Here is a 21,885-nt window from a genome sequence, read left to right as displayed (position 1 = left end):
AACTTAGACACCTTGTCTAAGACCATTATATATATATATATTTTTTTAGTTCCTAAATTGCTTCTGAAAAATGGGACTTAGGCACTTGTGAAAATTTTGCTTGCCATCTAATCAGTTTCAAAATACCTGTATATTATTTTAAAAGCTAACATGTCTCAGCAATATGTTCAAATTACTGGAGCTGGGTATTTGGTTGACTGAATGCGCCCATATAAATGGTAAATAAGGATATGAACTAAGTTTCTGCCAAACCTCCACCCTGCAACCATACAATACAGCACCACCTTGCAAAATTCTACTTGCCACAGTAAGTAATTATGACAAGCAAGTAAAGACTTTTTCCATTCACAATCATCAGAGAGCTAGTAGATGCATTGTGCCTTGGCTGGCATTTTTGCAAGACTAGCACAGCACATCAGGAACATCAATGCATTAACAGAATCAGGACTACCTTCTACCAGTGGGATAGTCATTTTTAACAAAATCTCATTTTGTACAGTCCAGCATTTTAGGCATCTGTTTTCAACATCTACGTATTTTTTGAACCTGTACGAGAGGAAAAGGTTTAAGAAGTGGGTTCATAAAATAATAGCCAACAACTCTTTAAATTTAGAAATTTATTTTGTTTAATCCACAAGCTTTATATAGCTTTAGTTAAAAAAACAGAAAACCAGTGAAAACATGACAATATCCAAAGTTCAGGTCCTTCAGGCTTTCAAAGACAAGAGCTCTGAAAGTTACGTTTATCATTAAGAAGAACCGCAACGAGACAAGAACCATGAATGGGGCTACAACATCTTTTCACAAACAAAATGTATGTAAATGAGGAACTTTTCTGGGACTGCTGCTAAGGAAACGGCCCTTTTAAAAAAACAAAAATACAAATGAAATTCCAGTGTTCCAAATCAACTTAGTACATCAATATAAACCCACAGTGTCCTGGCAAACAACATGCTTTCATTTCCGTACCATTCTAGATTTCTGTTCTTGATTCACTTTAGTGGCAACTACACAAGTAACAATAGAGCAATCATGGCATTAAAATAGTCATGTGTACTTCCCTGGCAACTCAAATGATTCCATTTCTGGGCAAGCTTATAAACCACAAAGGTTAGTAGCGATGTAAGTGGATACAAAAAAAAAAAAAAAAAAAAAAAACTTTATAAACATTTGTATAGGTTTTAATACATTTTAAAGAAACTGAGGTTGCCAGTCATTTTTAAAACCCCTGACCCATCATACTGCTTCTAAAAAGTCTCACTCTACATGAAATAATGTCAACTGTCAATGAAAGAATGTCACTAGTACACTGTGGATGCCTTTTGTAATGTAAATCCATGCCTTTTTTACATGGTGAACCTCAACCTAGCAATTATTACAACAAATGTTATATTCTAAAGCTCAAACACATTTTAGCAATTTGAAATTGAATTCTGAGTACAAACCAAATCAAATGTACATTATACCAAAGGTTTCAACCTAAGATGGTGGTGACACTTGCGCTTTCCTCATTGACCTCAGTGCCTTCTCTCGCAGATGTTTTTCTAAATCATCAAGGTTATCTTCTGCTTCACTCTCAGTCTCCTTAAAATAAAGAAATAAAAGTGATTATTTCTGCAGACATGAAGAGCTAGAACAGGTAATAGCCATCCTGATATTGCAATACAGCAAATTAAAATTGTGGGATGCAAAGTTGCTATATTTCTGGAAAGGTTACTTACCTAACAGTAACTTGGGTTTGAGATGTTTTTGTCCCTATCAGTGCTCCACTGTCCACGCCTGAATGCTTGTGATCACAAAACAGTGCTCGCCAGCCTTAGGGAAAGACCACCTCATGGTCTGAGGGAAAAAAAGGCAGGCATGAGCCTGCCACCCCTCAGTCCCTTCTCAGTCACGAAGGGAGACACTCCACAGCAGAGAGGAAGGAGGGCAGGAGGTGGAGCACCCCCAGGCACAAAAACCATCTCCAAGAACTCAAGTTACTATAAGGTAAGCAACCTTGAGTATATGTCCCTATGGATGCTCCACTGTAGGAGACTCTCATGCAAAAATTCAAAGAGGAGGTGAGTGCTGTGGTGGTAAGTCAAGAACTGTTCAGAGAACTGCATCAGCCAAAGGCAGTGTCATTGCTGAAAGTAGGTAAGAGGGCATGATGATTGGCAAAGGTATAAACAGAAGACCAAGTCACAGTCCTGCAGATTTCTATTATAGGAATGTCTTTTACTAGAGCCATAGACATGGACTGGGATCTAGTGGGATGTGCTGTCACTCGAAGGGAGGGGGGAGCGGGGGGGGAGGGAATCTGTATTCAGTTCTTTCATAAGAAGTCAAAATATAACCTGAAACTGACTTGGACAACCGCCATGTAGAAATACTTTGGCCCCTCATTCTTTCTGCATATATCATCAAATAGCCTAGGAAAGGCCCTGAAGGATTTAGTCCTGTCTGAACAGAAGGCAGAGGCCATTTAACATCCAGTAAATGACGACTTGATTCCTCTCTACAGACACAAGGTTTTGGGTAGAATACAGGAAGGCAAATCTTTTGATTAATGTGATAGGCCGATGGGCTGTTCGGGAGAAAATAGGAATGAGGGTGTAGTAAAACCAAACCCCTATAAAAAAGGTGATATATGATGGGTTGGCCATGATTGCCTGCAGCTCTCCCATTCTTCTTGCTGAAGTAATGGCGACTAGGAACAAAGCTTTAAAGGAGGGGTAGAGGAGAGAGCAGGCGACCATCAGTTCTAAGGAGGATCTTCTCAGAACGTTAGAAATCAGGCTGAGGCCCCACTGGGAGCTGAGTCCCGGACAGGAAGATACAAGTTGTACAGACTTTTGGAAGAATTTGGCTGTGACGGAGTGGGCAAAAACCAAGAACCCCTGGATTGGTGAATGGAAAACTGTAATAGCAGCCTAATGTTCCCTAACAGAGCTCACTGATGGACTTCTCACTTTTAATTCTAGTATACAGCCCAGTATCTTGGGAAGTGGAACTTCTAAGGCATGGGAAGATGGAAGAGAGCACTAAGAGTGAAAGCATTTACACTTCTGGAGGTGAGTCTTGTGGGTACTTGGCTTTTTGCTGGACAAAAACTGATTGAACTGCATCTGAACAGGTCAATTCCATGACTGAGAAACATTCAGCAGCCACACCCTGAGGTTCAGAGGGGTAGGACTGGGGTGAATGAGGGACCCCCAAGTACCGTGTTAATAGGTCCTCTGTGGTTGAAAGTCACAGGAGTGCCACCTCCAAGAGGTGGATGAGTTTTGAGTACTGCACATGCGTTAGCCAGGCCAGTGCTGTAAGAACAGCTCTCACTCTTTCCATGTGTAGCATGAGAAGAGTCTTGAGGATACCAGAGAGTAACCATAAATAAGACATTAGGCCACAGAGATAACAGTGCATCTCCCAGAGAAATGAAGTCATAAACTCCCCTAGAGCAAAACAGGTGGCATTTGGAGTTGTTCAGAGTGCTGAAGAGATCTACCTGTGGTAGACTCCAGGCCTGTGAAAGAGTCTGAGCTCCCATTCATGGTCTTGCCTGAAGTGTCTGCTCTAGAAGTCTGTGGTTGTATACTGAAGCTTCATAACAAATGCTTCTCTCAGGATGGGGATCTCGCCTGCAGGGAAATACAGCTCAGGACCAATAGTCTCTGCAAGAACTGATGCTTCACATCAACATTCTGATGTCGTTTGATACACATGCCAGTATTTCCTCCACAACAAACTGACCACTGATGTGTCTTTTCGATGGGAAATACTCTGCACACAAGGACTAGGATCTTGCTCTGCCTTAGCAGTTGAGGTACATCTCTGCCCTCATCTAGCGTTACCCTGACCGAGTGGCCTTGTATGTCATTGTTATTTGTGAGCTGAACTGCAGCACCAAGATTAGGCCGAACAGGGTGAAAAATCTCTCAGTGGGAAGTAGGCTTTTGCTGCCGAGTCAAAAAATGGTTCCTGCGAAGTTTATCCTAGCAATTGGAACAAGGTTAATGCCTTCATCGTAGCTGACTGGACCTTGGTGTGATTCACCCCAGTCACCATGTCGTCCAAATATGGGAATACTGAGATCCCCCATTGATGAACAGTAGCTGCCACTACCAAAAGGACTTTTGAAAACACCCTTGGGGCCATAGAGTGTGTGAAGAAAAGAAATTAGTATTGTTAGTGGTCTGTTCCTATTACAAAACACATGAAGTGCTTGTGTGATGAGTGGATGGCCACATGAAAGTAGGCATTTTGTAGGTAAAGGGCAACAAACCAGTCTCCTGGATCCAAGGATGGGAGATTGGTAATTAATGTCACCATTCTGAAGTATTGTGCTACAACACAGTTGTTCAAGTTCCTGAGATTGAGAATCAGTCTTCACCCTCTGTCTCCCTTGGAAACTAGGAAGTAGTTGGAATAGAATCCTTTCCCAATTAACTCTGTTGGAACCAGCTTTACCTTCCCAGGAGGAGACAGAACCTCTTGCCTTAAGAGCTTTTTGTGACAAAGGTCCCTGAAGGATGGGATGGAGGGGTAAAGTAGAAATGGGGACAAATAACCCACTCTGACGATTTCCACTATCCACTTGTCTGAGATAAGGAGTTCCACGCAGACAAGTAGTGGGACAGTCAATCTCCAATGGGGGGAAGCACACAGGGCGGAGGGAATTGCACAATGGGGAAATCCAGTGAACTGGGTTGATTTATGTCCTCAGCCAAGACAAAAAGTCAAAAAAGTGTGTTTTAGAAGGAGGGAGACAGCTGAGAAGAAGGGGTAGGTGGCCTTCTGCAGCTCGCTCCTTTCTCCTGAAGGCTTCCCCAGAATTAGAGAAGGTGGACTGCTGATGGTACTGGAATGGCCTGGATCTCCGGGCAGGCTGGATAAACTAAATTGTCTTTTTGTCGCAGGCACATAGATTCCTACTGACTGCAATGCAACCCTGGAGTCCTTGAGAGAGTGGAGAGAGGAGTCCATATTCTCACTGAAGAGCTTGGGTCCCTCAAAGGCAAGCTCTCTGACTGTGGACTGTTCTTCTCTTGAAAGACCCAAGGACTGGGGTCGGGATACACTTCTCATGATCACTGCCGTGGCCATGGATCTGCACACTGTGTCAGCGGCATCTAGGGCAGCGTGGTGGGAGGTTTTTGTGACCAACTGCCCCTCTGAATGATGGACTGAAACTACACTCTCTGATCTTGTGGCAGATATTCAGTTAAGGGTGTAAATTTTGAATACATTGTAAAGGCGTATTTCACCATCAAGACCTGATAATTAGCAACATGAAATTGAAGAGTAGCTGATGAATAACTCTTTCTGCCCAGTTAAGTCCAGATTCTTGGATTCCTTGTCTATTGGAGAGAGTCTAAACTGAGTTTGCTGGCACCTTCCATTGGCTGCATAAACCACTATCGAGTTAGGGCTGGGGGGCGAGGTGGATGAAACGTTCCCCTTTGGTGGGATGTACAACTTTTTGTCAGATCTCTTACAAGTGGGTGGAATTGTGGCTGGTGTTTACCACAATGTATATGCAACGGATAGTAATGACTCATTAATGGTAAAGCAACCTTCCCTTGCGAACAGTCTCAAGCTGCAGGCAGTTGAGAAGAAACTGAGTGGTGGTGGTTTGTGCCTGCCTATATATCCCCTTGTTCAGAGCACAAGATGTTCTGTACACGCCCAGGCACTTTGTAATCTCCAACAAAGAGCGCACAGACATCGTATGGTGGAGTACCCACAGAGACATATACTCAAACAACAACAGATGATCATTCAGAAACATCAAAAGCAGAGGCTGTTAGAAATTTACCTAGGTTATATACACTTTTCACCTGAGTACCATTTCTACTGCAACTTCATACAAATGTAGCACAGAACATCCCTAGTTCGCTGCCTATAACTAACAAGCAGTCATTCATACAGAAGGCTGAAATACAACTAATTGTATTTTTGCTAAAAATCTCTCATTTGCCCCATGAGATTTACTATTATTTGCTCTGGATATTTTAAAGGGACATTCAAGGTAAGTCTGTATATTTACAATATTATTTTAACATGTCAGGTTGCTGAAACAAAGAATTAGAAATACCCACTACTTAAGCCATTTATTTGCTTTCCATATTTCTCTCAGTGTGGCCAAGCCAATCTTGCATTCGGGATCTCAGTGCCGCAAAACCTGGGTTGCAAACTTGGCATGAAATCTTTATAATTTTAGTAGATATTGTTTGTAAAGGCATTAATGGAAAGATCTTTACGGGTCTGTAGATTTTTAGTTCCTTGTATATTTAACTTTAAAAAAATTTGATCCACTTTAATTAGTTATACTTTAAATAAAATGAAAGCTTGATATTTGCCTGCCCTAGATTTATTTTACTGTACAAAATGGGGTTTTTTACTGTTGCCTGGAAGTGTCTCATATTTACCACTTCGTAGAAAAGGAAAGGTAAGCTAGACAATGCTCGGTAATAGCTTCTTAAAAGCAGAACATGGAACTGATTTTGGGAGGCGATGATGGAAAGGAAGAGAAATGGAGGTCACTAACCTCTAAATGCTTATTCCAGTGGCCTTTGCATCCCAAGAGGAGAATATGCAGAGGCGACGAACTAAATTTCCCTAGTTGTAGCAAAATTCAGGCCCTGCCTTCAAGTATATTGGAGTTAGAACAGAAATTGTCAAATCATACATTAGTATCAATTAAGCCTGTAAATATGTTTTCATTTCACTCTTTGCCTTTTGAAATCAGAGATTTATTTAACCAACCAACCTTTTTGGGCTCTGTCTCTGCTTCTTGATCTTCCTGGGCAGACGAAGTAGCAGCTGCAGCCACAGCAGCAGCTGCCGCAGAAGCTGCAGCCTTCTCTTTCTTATGTTTTTTGTGTTTCTTGTGCTTTTTATCCTTCTTATGCTTCTTATCTTTCTTCTTCTTTTTCTTCTTCCCTCCACCTTCCTGATCAGAATTCTGTAATGAAAAGAAATCCCGTATTTCACTGTGGAGATATGTATGGCAGATTTGTGTGTAGAGTTCTGATGCACAAATAAAACCTCTCTCCTTACAAAGATCGCTTGGCCTGGAGATTAAGCACATTTGCTGAATAACCCAAACAACAATTTAATGTAGGAGATTCACTTAATACTTGTATGTATTTTTATTTTATATATAAATATATGGGGGGAGGGGGGAGAGAGAGAGAGAGAGAGAGAGAATAAAAATAAAACCAGATCTGTAGAAGGAAGAGAAAACTAAATATAACTAATATTTTAGTAACTATTACAATTTTTTCAAAGCAGCAGCTATTGCCTTCCTATCATTTAAAAAGAATTGCACTTAAAATACGAGTAAATGAGCTAGAACTGTTTGAGGATCATACGCAAGACAGAGCAATATGCCACATGACGAAAGCCTTGTAGGCACATCCCATTTAAGTACTACATTTTTTTTTTTTCAATAAAAAGAAACCATACCCTTGCAAGGGATGGGCTCTGTGTAGGACTTGGAGCCTTTTTCACATGTGGTGGCGACCAGTTAGTGGAGGGAGAACGAGACTGCGTAGGGGATGGAGGTGCTTGGTGTTTCTTAGGTGCTGGCTCAGGCGATCCTGATGCAGACCTGGATGAAGACACCCTTCTCACAGACTGTGGACTTGGTGTGGAAGCCCTTAAAAATAAAAGATCAACATTTAGGACTCGTGCCTTCTCTAGTGAATGCAAACAAGGTAACTCAACTAACAATTATTATGTAACTAACCATATGTCTACACTGCAATTAGACACCAGTGGCTGGCTCATACCAGCTGACTCTGGCTAAGGGGCTATTTAACTGTGATCTAGCTGTTCAGGCTCAGGCTGCAGCCCGAGCCCTGGGACTCTCCCACCTCCCACATGCCAGCCCAAGCCTGAATGTTCACACAGCAATTAAACAGCCTCCTAGCCCAAGTCAGCTGACATGGCTGTCTAACTATAGTGCAGACATACTCTTAGAGCAGTGTTTCTCAATCTTTTAAGTGGCAAGTAATCCCCTAACTTCTGAAAATTTTAAGTACCCTAACACTCAATTTTCCACTCTGAGAAATACAATCTTCTTCCCCTTTAACACTGGACGACTGTATTTCTCGTAAAGCAGGAGAGTTCTGCAGTGCTGTGTGGCTGGGGCAGATCACAAAACCCCCTGCTGTTTCTCCCATCCTTCTTCCTCCCCTTCCTCCATATCGGAGCAAAGGTCAATGCCAGCCAACCACTGTGGTCTGATGGTGGGGTCCACGTGGTGTTCTCCTCTCACAGGTGGGAACTTGTAAGGTATGAGCAGGCACAAGTGGTCCACCAGTGTGGATAGCAGCACTCCCCAAAGCCGTCCCCAGGGGGGTGCGGGCCTGGGGCAAATGACACTGTGTGGGCCGCCTGCCTCGCAGCTGGGAGCTGGGACCAGGCGGGAAGCAGGCAGCTGCCACCTGGCTTCCCCAGAAGTCAGTGGCTGCCACTCACCTCCCTTCACTGGGTTTTTCGCCTCATACCTGCTTGTCTCTCGCATACCCCCAGGGGTACATGTACCACAGGTTGAGAAACTATGCTTTAGAGTATTGCTGATCTACAAATCTGCTCATATTAAGCCCTTTACTATGGAGCTCAATTCTATACATTTAGACTGGAATTCTCCATACGAATGACAGTAAAAGGAAAATCCAAGCTCTAACTAAGCATTGCAGATTGGCAAGTCAAGATATTTCAGCTTTACTAATTTAGTATCTTGGACAGACAACAGTGTTCTCCTGTTCATGAGTGGCTGCCCCTTTCTTCACACCTGATAAAACTCACCATGGCGCAAAGCTACTGTTTTACCACCACACCAAAGATGATTGAGACAGGATATTGCATTCAGCTATGTACCTATGAAAACTTATAAAGCCACCATTGCCATACTTTCACTAGATGTTTGGGTAGACATGTCCCAACATTAAAAGCTTGTCAAATATTCATTTAATAAGAATGTGTCTTGGGTTAGCCCTGTTCCATAGTGAAATTGACACACAGTTCACTAAGCTCTACAAAAAGCTAAAAATCCCTTTGGCATCTTACTTTATAATGGGCTCAGGTTTCACAATCATCAGTGTTTGATGTTGGCCTCTATTCTGCCTTCCCATGACCACATTCTATACAAGGTGCATCACTGCAGTACCTCTAAAGCTATACCCTACCTTGAATTTTCATAAAACAGGAAATGCCTCTAATAGAGATTTCAGAAAAGCCACATTATAGACACTGGCAGGATGAAAACAGTGTGTCAACAGGCCCACAGGAACTAGAGTGGCATGAAGATATAATACCAGCACCCTTCAATTTTAGTGCAAATCCTATTAACTTGTGGCTATTGGTAAATGGGAATAAGTCCCTTACTTTGGCTTTTTGGGTTCTGGGGTCCTTGACACCCTCCTAATGGGTCTAGTGCTTGGAGATGGAGACTGTCTTCTCTGGGGCGAAGATGAAGCTCCCCTTCGCAGCGGCGGCGAACTTGCAGAGGTATGTGAAGCTCTAGGCCGTGGAGAAGGTGAATGCCGCTTGCTTTGTAGTGGGGAACGGGTTTCACGATTAGACCTGCTGGAAGGAGAACTTTTCCTATGCTTGGAAGGAAGCGATGGGGAACGTCTCTTTGCCAGTGGGGAACTTCTTTGTTTTGGTGGTGGAGAATGCGAGACTCTGCGCTTGGGTTGTGGAGAAGCCGATGCCCTTCGTTTTGGAGGGGGAGGGGGAGTAGATGTTCTTCGCTTAGGAGGTGGGGAAGGAGAGTATCGTCTCTGTATTGGAGGAGAGTATCTTCTGGGAGTAGGGGAGTGCCTGCGTGGAGGTGGTGATGGAGATCTAAAAAACCAACAGAAAGAAATTGAGAAGACATGTATATAGGACAAAGTTATTACACTAGTTAGCTGCCAATGGTAAGACAGACACTTGGGCAAAGAGGAAAAACTTTACTTCAAGATGTTCCACTCTTAAAATTCTTAGAGCAATCGTAAGGAATTACAGCAGAGTATTACAGTATACCCTGCCCGAATACCCATTTCAATATTAGGTAAGTTGAGTGCTTGCTTGCTTCACACTCAGCACTTACAATGCTTCAACTGTTGAACACATCCCCCAACTGAAAATATTTCAGAAAATAAAATTGATTTTCATTTAAAAAATGGCTTCTCATCAACAAGAGACTTATTAGTTAAAGGCATCAGTTCCATAAATCATGGCATTTACTTTTTATTGGACAGTGTTACACTCTTGATTTGCAGAATTGTCCTTATGGATTAATAAAAAGCAATAGAATAAAACAGTTACCTTCGGCGAGGCAATGAAGGTGATCTGCGCCGCCTTGGAGGAGGGGCAGGAGAAGGAGAGCGCCGTCTTCTGGCAGGTGGTGGTGAGGGACTCCTCCTCCTCCTACTAGAGAAAACAGAAAAGAGTTCCTTTAAAAAAAATAAACTCATGCCTGATGCTGAAAGTTTTTCCTGCCATGTCATCTCCACTACATAAAGTTAAGTTGGTTCACATAGAATCTCATTTGGAAGATAAGTATCAGATGAAAATAATATCAGACAGTGATTATGTCTAAAAGACAAAAAGGATACAGCAAAGTTTGTTTTCTCTGAGACTATGGGATAGAGAGGCTATAAGGAGTCTTCCACCTTACACAGTTCTGTTTTCCAAAGATATTAAGTTCTTAAAGCTCACCAGACCAAGGAGATATCTATCATCCTAATGGGATATATCTTAATGGTTGCCAACTTCAGAGACTTCAAGTAGACAGATACAAATTAATTCTATGCAGACTTAAAATGTATCAGTGATAAAGAGTAACACTTCAGTGAGAGCACAAGTTAAGAAAACCAGTAGTTGGTGCTAAGATACTGCTATGCTGCATTTAAAATATTCAGAGTACAAGGGTCCAGACACTGCATTTAACTTATAGGAGGATTTGCATTTAACTTATATGGGGAAAATCTGGACCCAATGTGCTGTCACGTAACTTCTGAAAAGCTCAACTGGTTTTAATTCTGTGAAAAAAACGTAGCTTTTTAGTGACAATACACAAAACTTAGGTAACAAGTTATTAAAAGTGTAGGGCAGCCTTTAAAAAGCAAAAAGATACCAATAGAACAGTCAGCTAATTAATTTTTAAATTCCAAAAGAGCCTTGCTATATTTTTCTGTAGTAGGAAACTAGACGTTTTACTGCTAAAAATGTTCTTCAAAAGCTAAATATGATTTTATGAGCTGAAAAAATACCAAATCATCTTCAAATGTCACAGTAAGACCCACTAAAAATATTCAGCAATAATACCTTATACATTTAACATGAAAACTAAAAGACTAAGAAAATAGTTTACACATTGACATGGGACTTAGCTGAATCTGTTCTTTTGTAAAGTAAAGGATACTGTCCTGAAAATTAAAGTAAACCAATTGTTATATACAGTTGTTTGAAGACTGACAAATTCAATGATAAATGTACTCAGAGTCTGAGGAAGTTAGTCACGTATCATGACTCAAATTTAGCAAGTCGTATATTGCAAATGTGTTCTGGTTAGGTTTTAATCATTATAGATTATTCACACCAAGTCATTAAGTCTGAATGATTAATCTTATAGATCAGCACTTAAGTTTAAAATTAGCAATTTTCCTAACAGCAGTGAGGCACCTACTCTTCTTTTCAGCTGACTTCAAAGGATCAGTCTAGTGGCAGAGACCATCTCTTGTATCACCATGGAATCTGCTATTCTGGTGATGTCTTTGCCAAGTCATCACCAGCTTTCTGCTTTATACTAAGCTCAATATTAAAGCTCTGTCTAAAAGTTTCAAAGGAACTGCCTATAGAGCTGCCTATGAACGGTAAGATTTGTGACAAAATGATGAAACACTCAGCCTTTGAAGTTTATAGGAGCTATTAATTTCAGTCCTGCTTCTAGATCAGATTGTTCTGGAACAAACAGTGAATATGAATGTAAAAGGGAAAGAAGACAGAATGGGAATTTTAGAATCCCCATCTCTTCTTGGTAGTTGAGGAGTTAAATAGCTTGATTTTAAACATTAGGTTCCCCATTAGTTCCTTTTATTTTCTTACCTCAAGGACAGTTGGTGGCAATGTGAAAAACTATCTACTGCTCACCCCCGTTTCAGAAATATATGTGAGGAATAAAGACACAAGCAAAATCTTGCCTGGAAAGCATGACTTGGACAAGTGTCTTCTACAGCAATGCGATTAAGCTTCTAGGTACCTTATCAGGTTTTTATTTCAATCAGTTACCAAACTGTCATCGTCTATGGACATAAGGTGAATTTGAAACAATTTCACTCTTGGGAGGAAAGAAAAAAAAAAAAAAAAAAAAGCAGTGAACAATTCTAACTTGTCCCATTATCTTGCTATTTGAATTGGTTTTTGCGTGGGTGAAGCAGGAGAAAGGGCAGCCATGCTCACCATCTGCTACAAAAATATAGTGTTTCTAGAGGCACTTTAAATTTAATCTTAATGAATGGATTAATTTCTAACCAACCTTTTAATCATTGGCGATTGCCACCTCTTTCCCATCTGCATCCTGATAGCAGTGGAGAAAAACACAAAGTCAAAAATTCCATTTGCCAAAGATTTACTTGATGCAAAGATGAACATGCTTGCACAAGATTCACAAAGTAATTCTCAGTACCTGTGCAGAAATAAAATTAAGTCTTTTGCATTAGTTTGGGGAAAAAACTCCTGTTATAAAGTGTGAGGACCTGGACCAAAGCCCATTGATTTCAATAGGTTTTGGATCAGATCCAATAATCACATAAAAAATCTACAGCTGGCATCAAAGAGTTAACTTTCAGCTCTAAATTCTAAATTTTGGGGCACAGACCATTTTCTATGGTGTTTGTACAGCACTTGGACAAGGGTAATCCCAACTGATTCTGCTGGGGGGCCCTGTAGGCAATAACGTAACAAATCGAGACATAAAAAGTTAGTTCATTTGTAAGTTATAGATTTTGTCACTGTTAAATATATCAGTTGTGCTGAACTGAAGAAAGTAATTACCGAGGGGAAGAGTCCTTTTGCCGTTTCCGTGGAGAAGGTGATGGACTGTGCGAGTGTCGTCTGCGCCTACCCACTTCACCATTCTTCACGTTTGATCTTTTTGGTCGTTCCTCTTCAGATGAAGAAGATGAACCAGAGTCTATAAATACAAAATAATTAGTTACTGAAAAGTGGTTTATATTATGTATTCTTGTGCAATTACTGAGAGCCATATTGCTCTGTCTTCATACAAAAGATAACTTTTTGTCAAGCTGCGATTTCTATTTTTTAAAATATTTTCACTATTTCACAGAGTGTAAGTCAGGGCATTAACAGGATTAGTGAGATCAACTTGTTTAGATACATTTCAAAACAAATCTCTAAAATGTGAAGCAACTTTAGGCCTTATCTACACAAGCTTGCACTAGTTTAACTAAAGGTATGTTTCTAAAGCAACTTTTACACTCGTCCATGTTTGCATGTAGATGCTTATTTCTGTTTAAGAGTAGATTATTTCTGTTTAAGAAATAAGAGCATCTAGATACCAACCTGAACTTGTTTAACAATTGCTCCAAAAAAACCCCACACCTTTAAATTGGTGTAAGTTTGTGCACATATAAAGCCTGAATTTCAGGTACATGTTGCAAAATCTACTCGACATATGCAGTTACAAAGTATTGAACAAAATTAGCTGGAGGACAAACTGAAAGGTGCTGACAGCATTCAACAGCATTAATAAAAGCTCTGACCCAATTATATGTTGGTTCTGCAAAACCAATTCTGACCAGCAAAATAATTTAAAAGTAAACAGTGAAACCAGAAGCAAAACTGAGTTATGGGAAGAAATATTTCAAGTACACTACAGGCAAAGGAGTCATTGAACAGGAGAAGAGGAATGTTGTAACATGCTTTTCAACTCCCATGAAGTCTGCTGCCAATTCTGGGCTAGCTAGTTATGCCCCTGAATGCATGATTCTGAGATAAGTATGAGAAAATCAGCAGTTGCAAAGACAGAGGTCACTGGCCAACAGGAAGACTGCTGGGTTTTACATTATGGTAAAATGCTTTAAAATTTAAAAAATTTGCAGAGATATATAAATACTGTAACAAACGTATAATACAAACACCCAAAATTCAACTTGCCTGCTCACCTGGTGTATTTTTTGATCAGTGAATAAAAGATTTTCATTATGGTAAGTGTGGCAACTAATGACTAATTTTGCAATAGTATACACCAATGAAACACGTAAAATAAGCACAATTTGAATTGAACAGTACAGAAGTAGCCAATGTTAATTATAAACAAATCTTTAATTATGAAAGTAAAATCTTATTAGAATTACAAAATATTACTGTACCAGAAGAAGACTGCTGGTTTTGCCTTCTGTACTGACGTCTCTGTTGCACAGAATCTGCTGCAGCCATTTTGCCACCTTTGTCTTCTTCTGAAAAATATGCAGAGTTAAGAAATGTTTAATTTTTACTTTTGTATCTTTAGGCATTTTAAGTTACTTTATCATATAGACAGCTTGTTAGTGAAGCAGTGGTTACAATTGATCAGGTGTTCTATTTAATATTTGTGTGTCGCATCTTTAATTGAAGGCATCCTCTCTCTGGAGTATGCATTTTGGCTAGGGTTTTAAAAGAAGCATGAGAGAGAAAGTTTGTGTGAGTTGGATGCTTTATGTCCTCTATGCATGGCACTCTGAAATCCCTACCTTCAATACCCCATCAAAGCCACTGTATCTTAAGAATAAATTAGGAAAGTATGCCCCTTCTTTGTTTTGTTACTTTCACAACTTTAAAGGAAAGCCATTGTAAATGAGAAACTTACCTGATTCAGACAATTCTACTTTCCTAGGTTTTGGTGCTGGTGAGGGAGACTCTCTTTTTTCAGTACTCTTATGTTTAGGTGCTAAAAGACAAAGGTTAGCAGACACATCTAAGAAAAAGGCAAGAAAAAGTTTAATATGATCTTAAATGAAAAGTAATATGATCTTGCACATATTGTTATCAATACAAAATAAGAGAAAGTATCATAAATGATGCCAGTTTACATCTGCCCCATATAAATTTTTGTAGTATACATTTTAGACTTCAGCTTACTGGCAGATTTTCTAAACAGAAAAGAATGTTGCATTTTTAGATAACATTTGACTGGTATATTGCTATTTTAATTCAAAATTATAGTACAACAACGGAGTATAAAATTTGGTTGATTCTTTCCTAACCACACATGGTTATGAAAAATAGTCCTAAAATTGTACAGTAACTTAATTCCTATGTTTCCTGAAAAGCCAGTAACACTTTATTAAAATAAAATGTCTATTGAAATATTAAAATAAACATTTTTAAAATAAACTATTCAATTCAACTAAGGTACAACAATTAAAGTGTAGTTATAGAATATAAGAGGTCAAAGCATTCAACTGGTGTATTAAAAACTTTCAGAATTAAAAACCAGAGACTAAAGTTCAGGGCTGACTACTACTGGAGATGATATACTTACTGTTGAATTTTATTTTAACTGCCTAACCTTTTTCCTATGTCTGAAAATTGTTTGCTATCCCAACCCACAATTGCACCATCCCTTGGAATAGAAATCTGACACCACCACCAGCTGAAAAGAGAAAACTGCAGCCTGATTCTTTAAAGTGGTTTAAGTAAAACTGAGTGCAAGAGAAATATGCAGTGACAAAATTAAAAACCTTACTTACTATCTCAAAAGCAAAAACACATGAATCACATCTAGGGCTTCACAAAGTTGGCAGTAAACTAAGGCTTGGTCTACACTTATCTCCGCAATTCGGCAGCAGTCGACAGGAGTTACGCAAAGTACGCAAAGAACTTGAGTAACTCCTGTCCACTTCTGTGCGTCTCTTCTGCGCACCGCCTTCACTGCACAGCGCCGACGGGAACTGCGTTCCCATCAATGCAGTGCTATGCCACTTGCAGGGGTAGTTTAACTGCGTTGATTTCTGGATCGACTGAGCGGGTCTTAACTGACTATAACCACTATAAGCTCCATTTTTTGTTGCTGGCACTTAAGTATTAACAATATAGAGATTCATAGTACAAAATACTTAAGACCTGATTCAATAACATGTCTATTCAATAACTTCTATACTTTGGGAAAGGCGAAAATTTTGGAGGAAGTCCAGCCTTTAGCTGGCGAAGAGTACACAACTATGAAATGGTAAAGGTAAAATGATCGGGGGAAAGCAACATTTAGCTGACTTTACCTGAGGCTCTGCCTGGAGAAATAGAACCACGGACTTTTCTTCCACGATTTGACTGCTGAGGCGTTGGAGACCTGCGTGGTTTTGGAGGTGGACTTGCTGGTGGGGAAGGCCTGTGCCTTCGCCTAGGAGGGCTTGCAGAAGGAGACAGTTTACGTGTTTTACGAGGAGGACTGGATACAATTCTTTTAGGTGGTTTTTTCGGTGGTGATCGCGAGCGTGAAGAGGAAGAAGAAGAGCTGCTTCCCGATAAAGATGCTGATGACCGTCTTCTCCTGCGGATACAAAGTTAACATCAATTAGGTCTAATTAAGAACATTTTACTCCTTCGCAAGCATATTTATACAGCCACATATAGCTGACACTTCCAAAAAACTGGTGCACATTAACCTCAAATGCTTATGCTTTATTTAACATAAAAGAAGACTAACAAATCAATGTTTCAATTATTTTTAAACTACAACTGAAAAAACGATTTGTTAGAAAGGTTACTTTTTGTTTTCCTTCTGTTTAGGCTATAAAATACTAACCCTAAATACTCCAAGAAAATGGCTTTTGTGTGGGTTTTTTTTTTTAATTGTTTAGTATTTAGATGGTTAAGAGAATGTTCCACCCTACAGCATCTTGTTTACTAAACTTCAAAAAGGGTCTATTAAAAAGACTGGTGGGCAGAAAAGAACCTTTAAGGCACAAAAATTTTATACCAGGAGGCTGAAAAACCCACAAATAAAAGACACTTGTCAATCCTGAATATATCTAAGCAATATTTTGTAAGATTTTATTTCAACTTGTCTACTTCAAGAACTTAAAGGTAGGGCCTCTAGAATTCTGCAGCAAAGTTTGCGGTAAGTTCTGTTGCAACTGTGCACCTGCAGAATCCACCTTTGGCTGCAGAATTCCTGAGAACCTGAAAAAAAGAAACCCTACCTTGAGTGAGATAAATATTTGCTGAAAGGGAGTTCTTAGATATTTTGCAAAAATACTTCTCACAGTATTTTCGGCCTTTTGGCTAAAATGAACAAATCTCAAGTCTCAAAAATGAACAAATCTTCACGAACCTCAAAAAAGTCAGCATCTAGTTATAGTAAACTTCAAACACTCAAAGGTATTTTCTTGTGAAAGCTGTTCCAAGTTTCCTATTTCAACAGTGCACAGAAGTCGCATGGTCTCTGACATGCAAAGCAGCAGAAACTTGCTCCTCTGCCACCAAAATTGTTTAAATGGTGGCAAAAGTTCCCAACACCACCACAAAGGACAGACTTCTAAAGTCACAACGTAACCAATGCTACCACTGTGCACTAATGAAAGTATCAGAATAACAAATTGAGTAATTAGACTGCTAGATAAAAACCATCACCATCTATGAATGTTAGAGAAAACATCCATTAGAGGTACTTTAAAATAACTTATGACCATTTCATACTATATCAGACACCTGATTCTGGAACAGAAGTCATTAGCTTCAAAAAGAAAGCGTTAAGTAATATTGTAATACTAATGCCAATCCAAAGGGCTTTGTTTCCCAGCTACTAAGGGACATAGGCATGAAACAAGACAGAGCAACTTTTAAATCCTTTCGTTTGTATACACTAATACTATCAAAGTTATCTGTGGTTAAGTTACTTTTGATACTACAATCACTCTTCACAACTGTTTTTCAAGCTAACTTTGGTTTTAAAAATTTTTTCAAACCTTGTGATGTCTTTTAAATGTCAGCCGTTTTATATTTACAAAAAAGGAATCTTACCGCCTCACAGGAGATCTGCTTCTTCTGTGTCTGGGCGGGGGAGGCATGCGTCTTGGAGGACTCCTTCTCCTAGGAGATGGCCGTCGTCTTGGGCTTGGCCGCCTTCTAGGGGAGTAAGACCTGTCACAATCAATCAATGAAAATTCGAAGAATGAACAGCGATTTCCTAAATTTCAAAGGGTGGAGGTAGATTTAGTCACCAGAAACCAAGTGGAAAGCTGTTCTGTAGCAAGTGTATCACACTAAATTAGCATTTTTGTTGTAACAGAAAGTGTTACCATTAAGATATAAGCAAAGATTTCAAATCAATCAAAACCCTCACAAAAACAAAGGATTAAGTTTAAAGCTCAAGTGTTTTCAGGACCAACTTCTCTCTTAAAGGAGGTTGTGGGGGAATCACCTGGATCTGCCAAATACCATATTCAGAATTCAGTACCCTCTCCCAGCGCACCTGCCATTCATATCAAGCATTTTCCCACAATGAGGTGGAGGATGAAGACTACTGAATATGCTTATGTGGTGTTCTCCACTTTTCTTCTCCCCTCCCTCTGACTCTGCCTAACCCACTGCAGGCTCATCTCTCACTCAGGAGAGTTGTTACTCTAAAGGGAGTGGTATTAATGCCTTGACCTTAATCGCACATCACATAATTAGGGTTTTGGGTTTTTTTTCCCTTCTTCAGAATTTCCAAAGTACACAGCTAATTGAGTGTTTTTATGGCTCTGAATGGCCATTTCAGAACAGATCATTCAGTTTCCGACCTCTATCCTCAAGGTAAAGTAAAAACTCTTCTTCTTACCTTGACCGTGATCTATGACGCCTTCTTGGTCTAGAATGAGAAGGAGAACGTGAGCGAGACCTTGACCTTGATTTGGAACGGGACAGTGATCTTGGACGATTCTTCTCTTTTTCTTTCTCTCTCTCTTTCTTTGAATTTCGTTCTGGGGAAGTTTCTTTAGTATCTGGTACAGGTTCAGGTTTGGGAACTTTCAGGATATCACTGTTAAAATAAAAATTTAAAATGTGAGCATTTCCATTTGTAGCTACCTGGATTATATTTTAGAAAGAACCTATGACAGTGCTCTCACTAAAAAAAGACTGATAAGTAACACCTAATTAAGGTCTTCCTACTTCCAAATTCTAGTAAAATTCCACTCGTGGTCAAAAAAATTTTCATCTTCCTGTAACAGATTATTAAAATCATACTGAATAGGTCACATGTTAACTTTCCACAGAATGACCTGACAATAGAGAACAATGGAAATGGATCAGTGAAAAATAATTGCATACTAGAACTTTTGACAAATTAAGATAATGCTGAGGCTGTTCAATTCCAAGTGCTGAATCAATACTTTAGGAAGTGTTCTGCCTTTACCCAGTCTGAAGTCAGAAGCTGAGGGTGGTGCTTGCAAAGTTCTCAACAAATACAGGGAAAAATCAAGCCAAACTAGCCTCAATATGCATTTCTTAATGAAAATAAACTTAACACTGCCAAAGGAAAGGACTCAACTAGAGTAATGCACAAAAATGAATTAGTGAAACATCAGTATGCATTCCAAGAGATCTTATCTTATTTCTTCATGTGGAAACAATTTTATGAAGACTATGGTGACAAATGTAAATTGGTCTGCCAGGCAAAAAATAACAGCATTTTTTTTTTTTTCAGAAGAAAGCGGGGCTATTTTCCATAAAGCTCTAACAGCATCAGGAATTAAAATAACTCCATTGCACTAAAGGGTAATGATAACTCCCTATGGTAAGATAATTTCAAGTATAAAATCAACTTTGGTACTTGCCTAGTTGATGTTGCCTCTTGAATCAAAGTTTCCTTTGCTTGCACTGAAGGCTCTGGCTCTGGAGTCTCCTCTTTCTTTTCTGGTGCAGGAGTAACACTACGGCTCTTGGTTCTGTGACGAGGAGATCGAGAGTGGCTACGCTTTCTCTCTCTTCTGACAGGGGATGATCTACGTCTAGGGGAAGGAGACCTTGATTTGCGTCTAGGAAAGAGATAATTTCTGTTAAAATAATGTACGTTAGGAACGTATTTAAAAAATGAAAGCCCATGTATATAGACGGCTAAGAAATGTCAGCTAAAAAGTCATCAGCCATGATCTTTCCCCACTACTAACTGGGAAAGGTAAACAAATGTAGAGCTATTTTAGATCTTTCTAAAGAACCTATCAGTTAGCAAGAGTGGCTTCAGACTTTAAAAGCTAAACTAGAGCAAACATGGACAGGACTATGTCATGAACAATTCGAAGGATATAGTTTTGTTTGGGAATTCAACCTAATGTATACCTTAGGTAAACTAAAATTAACCACCACCTGTATGCTAAACTGTTATAGCTGCACAAACAAGAAAATCTTACAGAACTAAATCTAAAACAATGCCTATCTTAGCATAACGACTTTCACAAGATAGCTCAGGAGTTTAATTATGAGGTCTTGATAAAATTTACCATCTGCTGGGACCTCAGAAAAACCTTTTGTGCTCTCCATAAAAATACAATATCTTTACCATTACCAGCAATGCCTGTTCCCTAATATCCCACTAGTTATTATCTGCCATTAATATTCAACAACAAGTTAGACTGATCTTCTCCTAAAAAATTCTGTAGGGTGTATTTCCAAAGTTCACTGAATCTTTAGAAATCTCCATTGACATGTACTTTCTGCCCTGAAGATCAACAGAAATTGTTAAAGTACTTTTATATTAAGACTGTACTAATACTACCTTCTTGGACTTCTGGATCGGTCCCTTTTTTCTCTGTCTTTGTCCTCCTTGTCCCTCTTGTCCTTGTCTTCATCTTGTTTCTTCATAGACGCCAACTTCTCTTGCTCAATCTAAGATACAGTACATTGTGTATTTAAATCAAAAGCATAATCGGACACAGAAGTTACCCTAAAGAGGATTTATCTTCCTATTTTAATGTTCAAGGAGTAATAAATGTACTTTTTCAACTTTTTCACATGTCCTTGTAAACAACATGGACACAATTCAAAGAAAAATAAAATCAGCTAAAACTGCCTTGTCTACTCACACTTATACAAATACAGAATGTTAGGCAACATCTATGCTGACCTAGAAATTGAGCGCGAAATCCATGTTAAAATTATAGAATTAGAAACCAATCAATGTTAGTCAGGTTTTTAAAAAATAGAAACATATTCAGTGTAGGCCCTATTTTTAAAAACCTTTATCCAAACAGAACTGCATGTGTGAATTAAAATGTAGTAGTCAAAACAGAGAATTTAACTATTTATAGAGACGCATATATCTGAAAAGATGTATAAAATTAAATAAAAAATTACCACATTTTAAAAGCCATTTAATTTTTTATGCTGTGAAACTAAAACATCTATTCTGTGTAAGTCAAAATTAGACCTCTCTTCACCTCAATAACAGTTTGAACCAAATTTGCAAAATCTACCTTAATGTCAACTAGTTTTAAAAAACAATTTGAAGGCTACTCTAATGGAATAATTAAAAAAATGATTCCTACAACCATAATGTCACTAAGTAAAATATAAATGTAGTTGCAAAAGTTACATTTTGCAAGACTCCAATTCTTAAGCCATATGAATCTCTTCCCTACACACCTGAAGTACAAGTTCTGAAGTATAGTAAACGCCTCATTTTTCAACCACAAAAATTGGATTTCAGTTTGTGACTAAAAATTTCACTTTAAAAATGGTTGAATTATGTCAGCATATCACACAATTTACAAGAACTAGTTAACTAAGATTGAAGCAAGTATCTGTTTTACATACACTAAAACCAACTCCTTCAGTACTGGCAAAAGTGAACATCCTTCCCACTCAAACAGAAGAGTTCTTTCTCAGCACACCAAATTTCTTTTGATTACAGCTAATAAAAAACCACAC

General features: G+C 39.0%; 1 protein-coding gene across 7 annotated transcripts in view; it reads right to left on the bottom strand.

The window, feature by feature from the left end:
• Window positions 1-602: 602 nt before the first annotated feature.
• SRRM1 (serine and arginine repetitive matrix 1) overlaps window positions 603-21,885 on the bottom strand; it is a 29,738-nt gene continuing 8,455 nt past the window's right edge. For 2 of the 7 annotated variants that reach the window (XM_067533941.1, XM_067533948.1), the window contains 14 exons: window positions 20,735-20,844; window positions 19,797-19,997; window positions 18,800-19,000; window positions 18,001-18,120; window positions 16,257-16,528; window positions 14,849-14,956; window positions 14,373-14,459; window positions 13,036-13,174; window positions 12,518-12,559; window positions 10,306-10,410; window positions 9,379-9,840; window positions 7,453-7,645; window positions 6,755-6,949; window positions 603-1,584 (listed from right to left, as the gene is read on the bottom strand). In XM_067533941.1, coding sequence (XP_067390042.1) covers window positions 1,480-1,584; window positions 6,755-6,949; window positions 7,453-7,645; window positions 9,379-9,840; window positions 10,306-10,410; window positions 12,518-12,559; window positions 13,036-13,174; window positions 14,373-14,459; window positions 14,849-14,956; window positions 16,257-16,528; window positions 18,001-18,120; window positions 18,800-19,000; window positions 19,797-19,997; window positions 20,735-20,844 — 2,340 coding nt within the window. In that variant the 3' untranslated portion in view covers window positions 603-1,479. The remainder of the gene's footprint in view (window positions 1,585-6,754; window positions 6,950-7,452; window positions 7,646-9,378; window positions 9,841-10,305; window positions 10,411-12,517; window positions 12,560-13,035; window positions 13,175-14,372; window positions 14,460-14,848; window positions 14,957-16,256; window positions 16,529-18,000; window positions 18,121-18,799; window positions 19,001-19,796; window positions 19,998-20,734; window positions 20,845-21,885) is intronic. The other 5 variants (XM_067533943.1, XM_067533942.1, XM_067533945.1 and 2 more) reach the window with 5 other exon arrangements.

This window comes from Emydura macquarii, unplaced genomic scaffold, assembly GCF_026122565.2.
Source record: "Emydura macquarii macquarii isolate MOO-44397 ecotype Brisbane River unplaced genomic scaffold, CSIRO-AGI_Emac_v2 contig_3348, whole genome shotgun sequence".
Classification (NCBI taxonomy): domain Eukaryota; kingdom Metazoa; phylum Chordata; order Testudines; family Chelidae; genus Emydura; species Emydura macquarii.
Note: the sequence above shows the minus strand (reverse complement) of the source record. Positions and strands in the feature narration are given on the sequence as shown.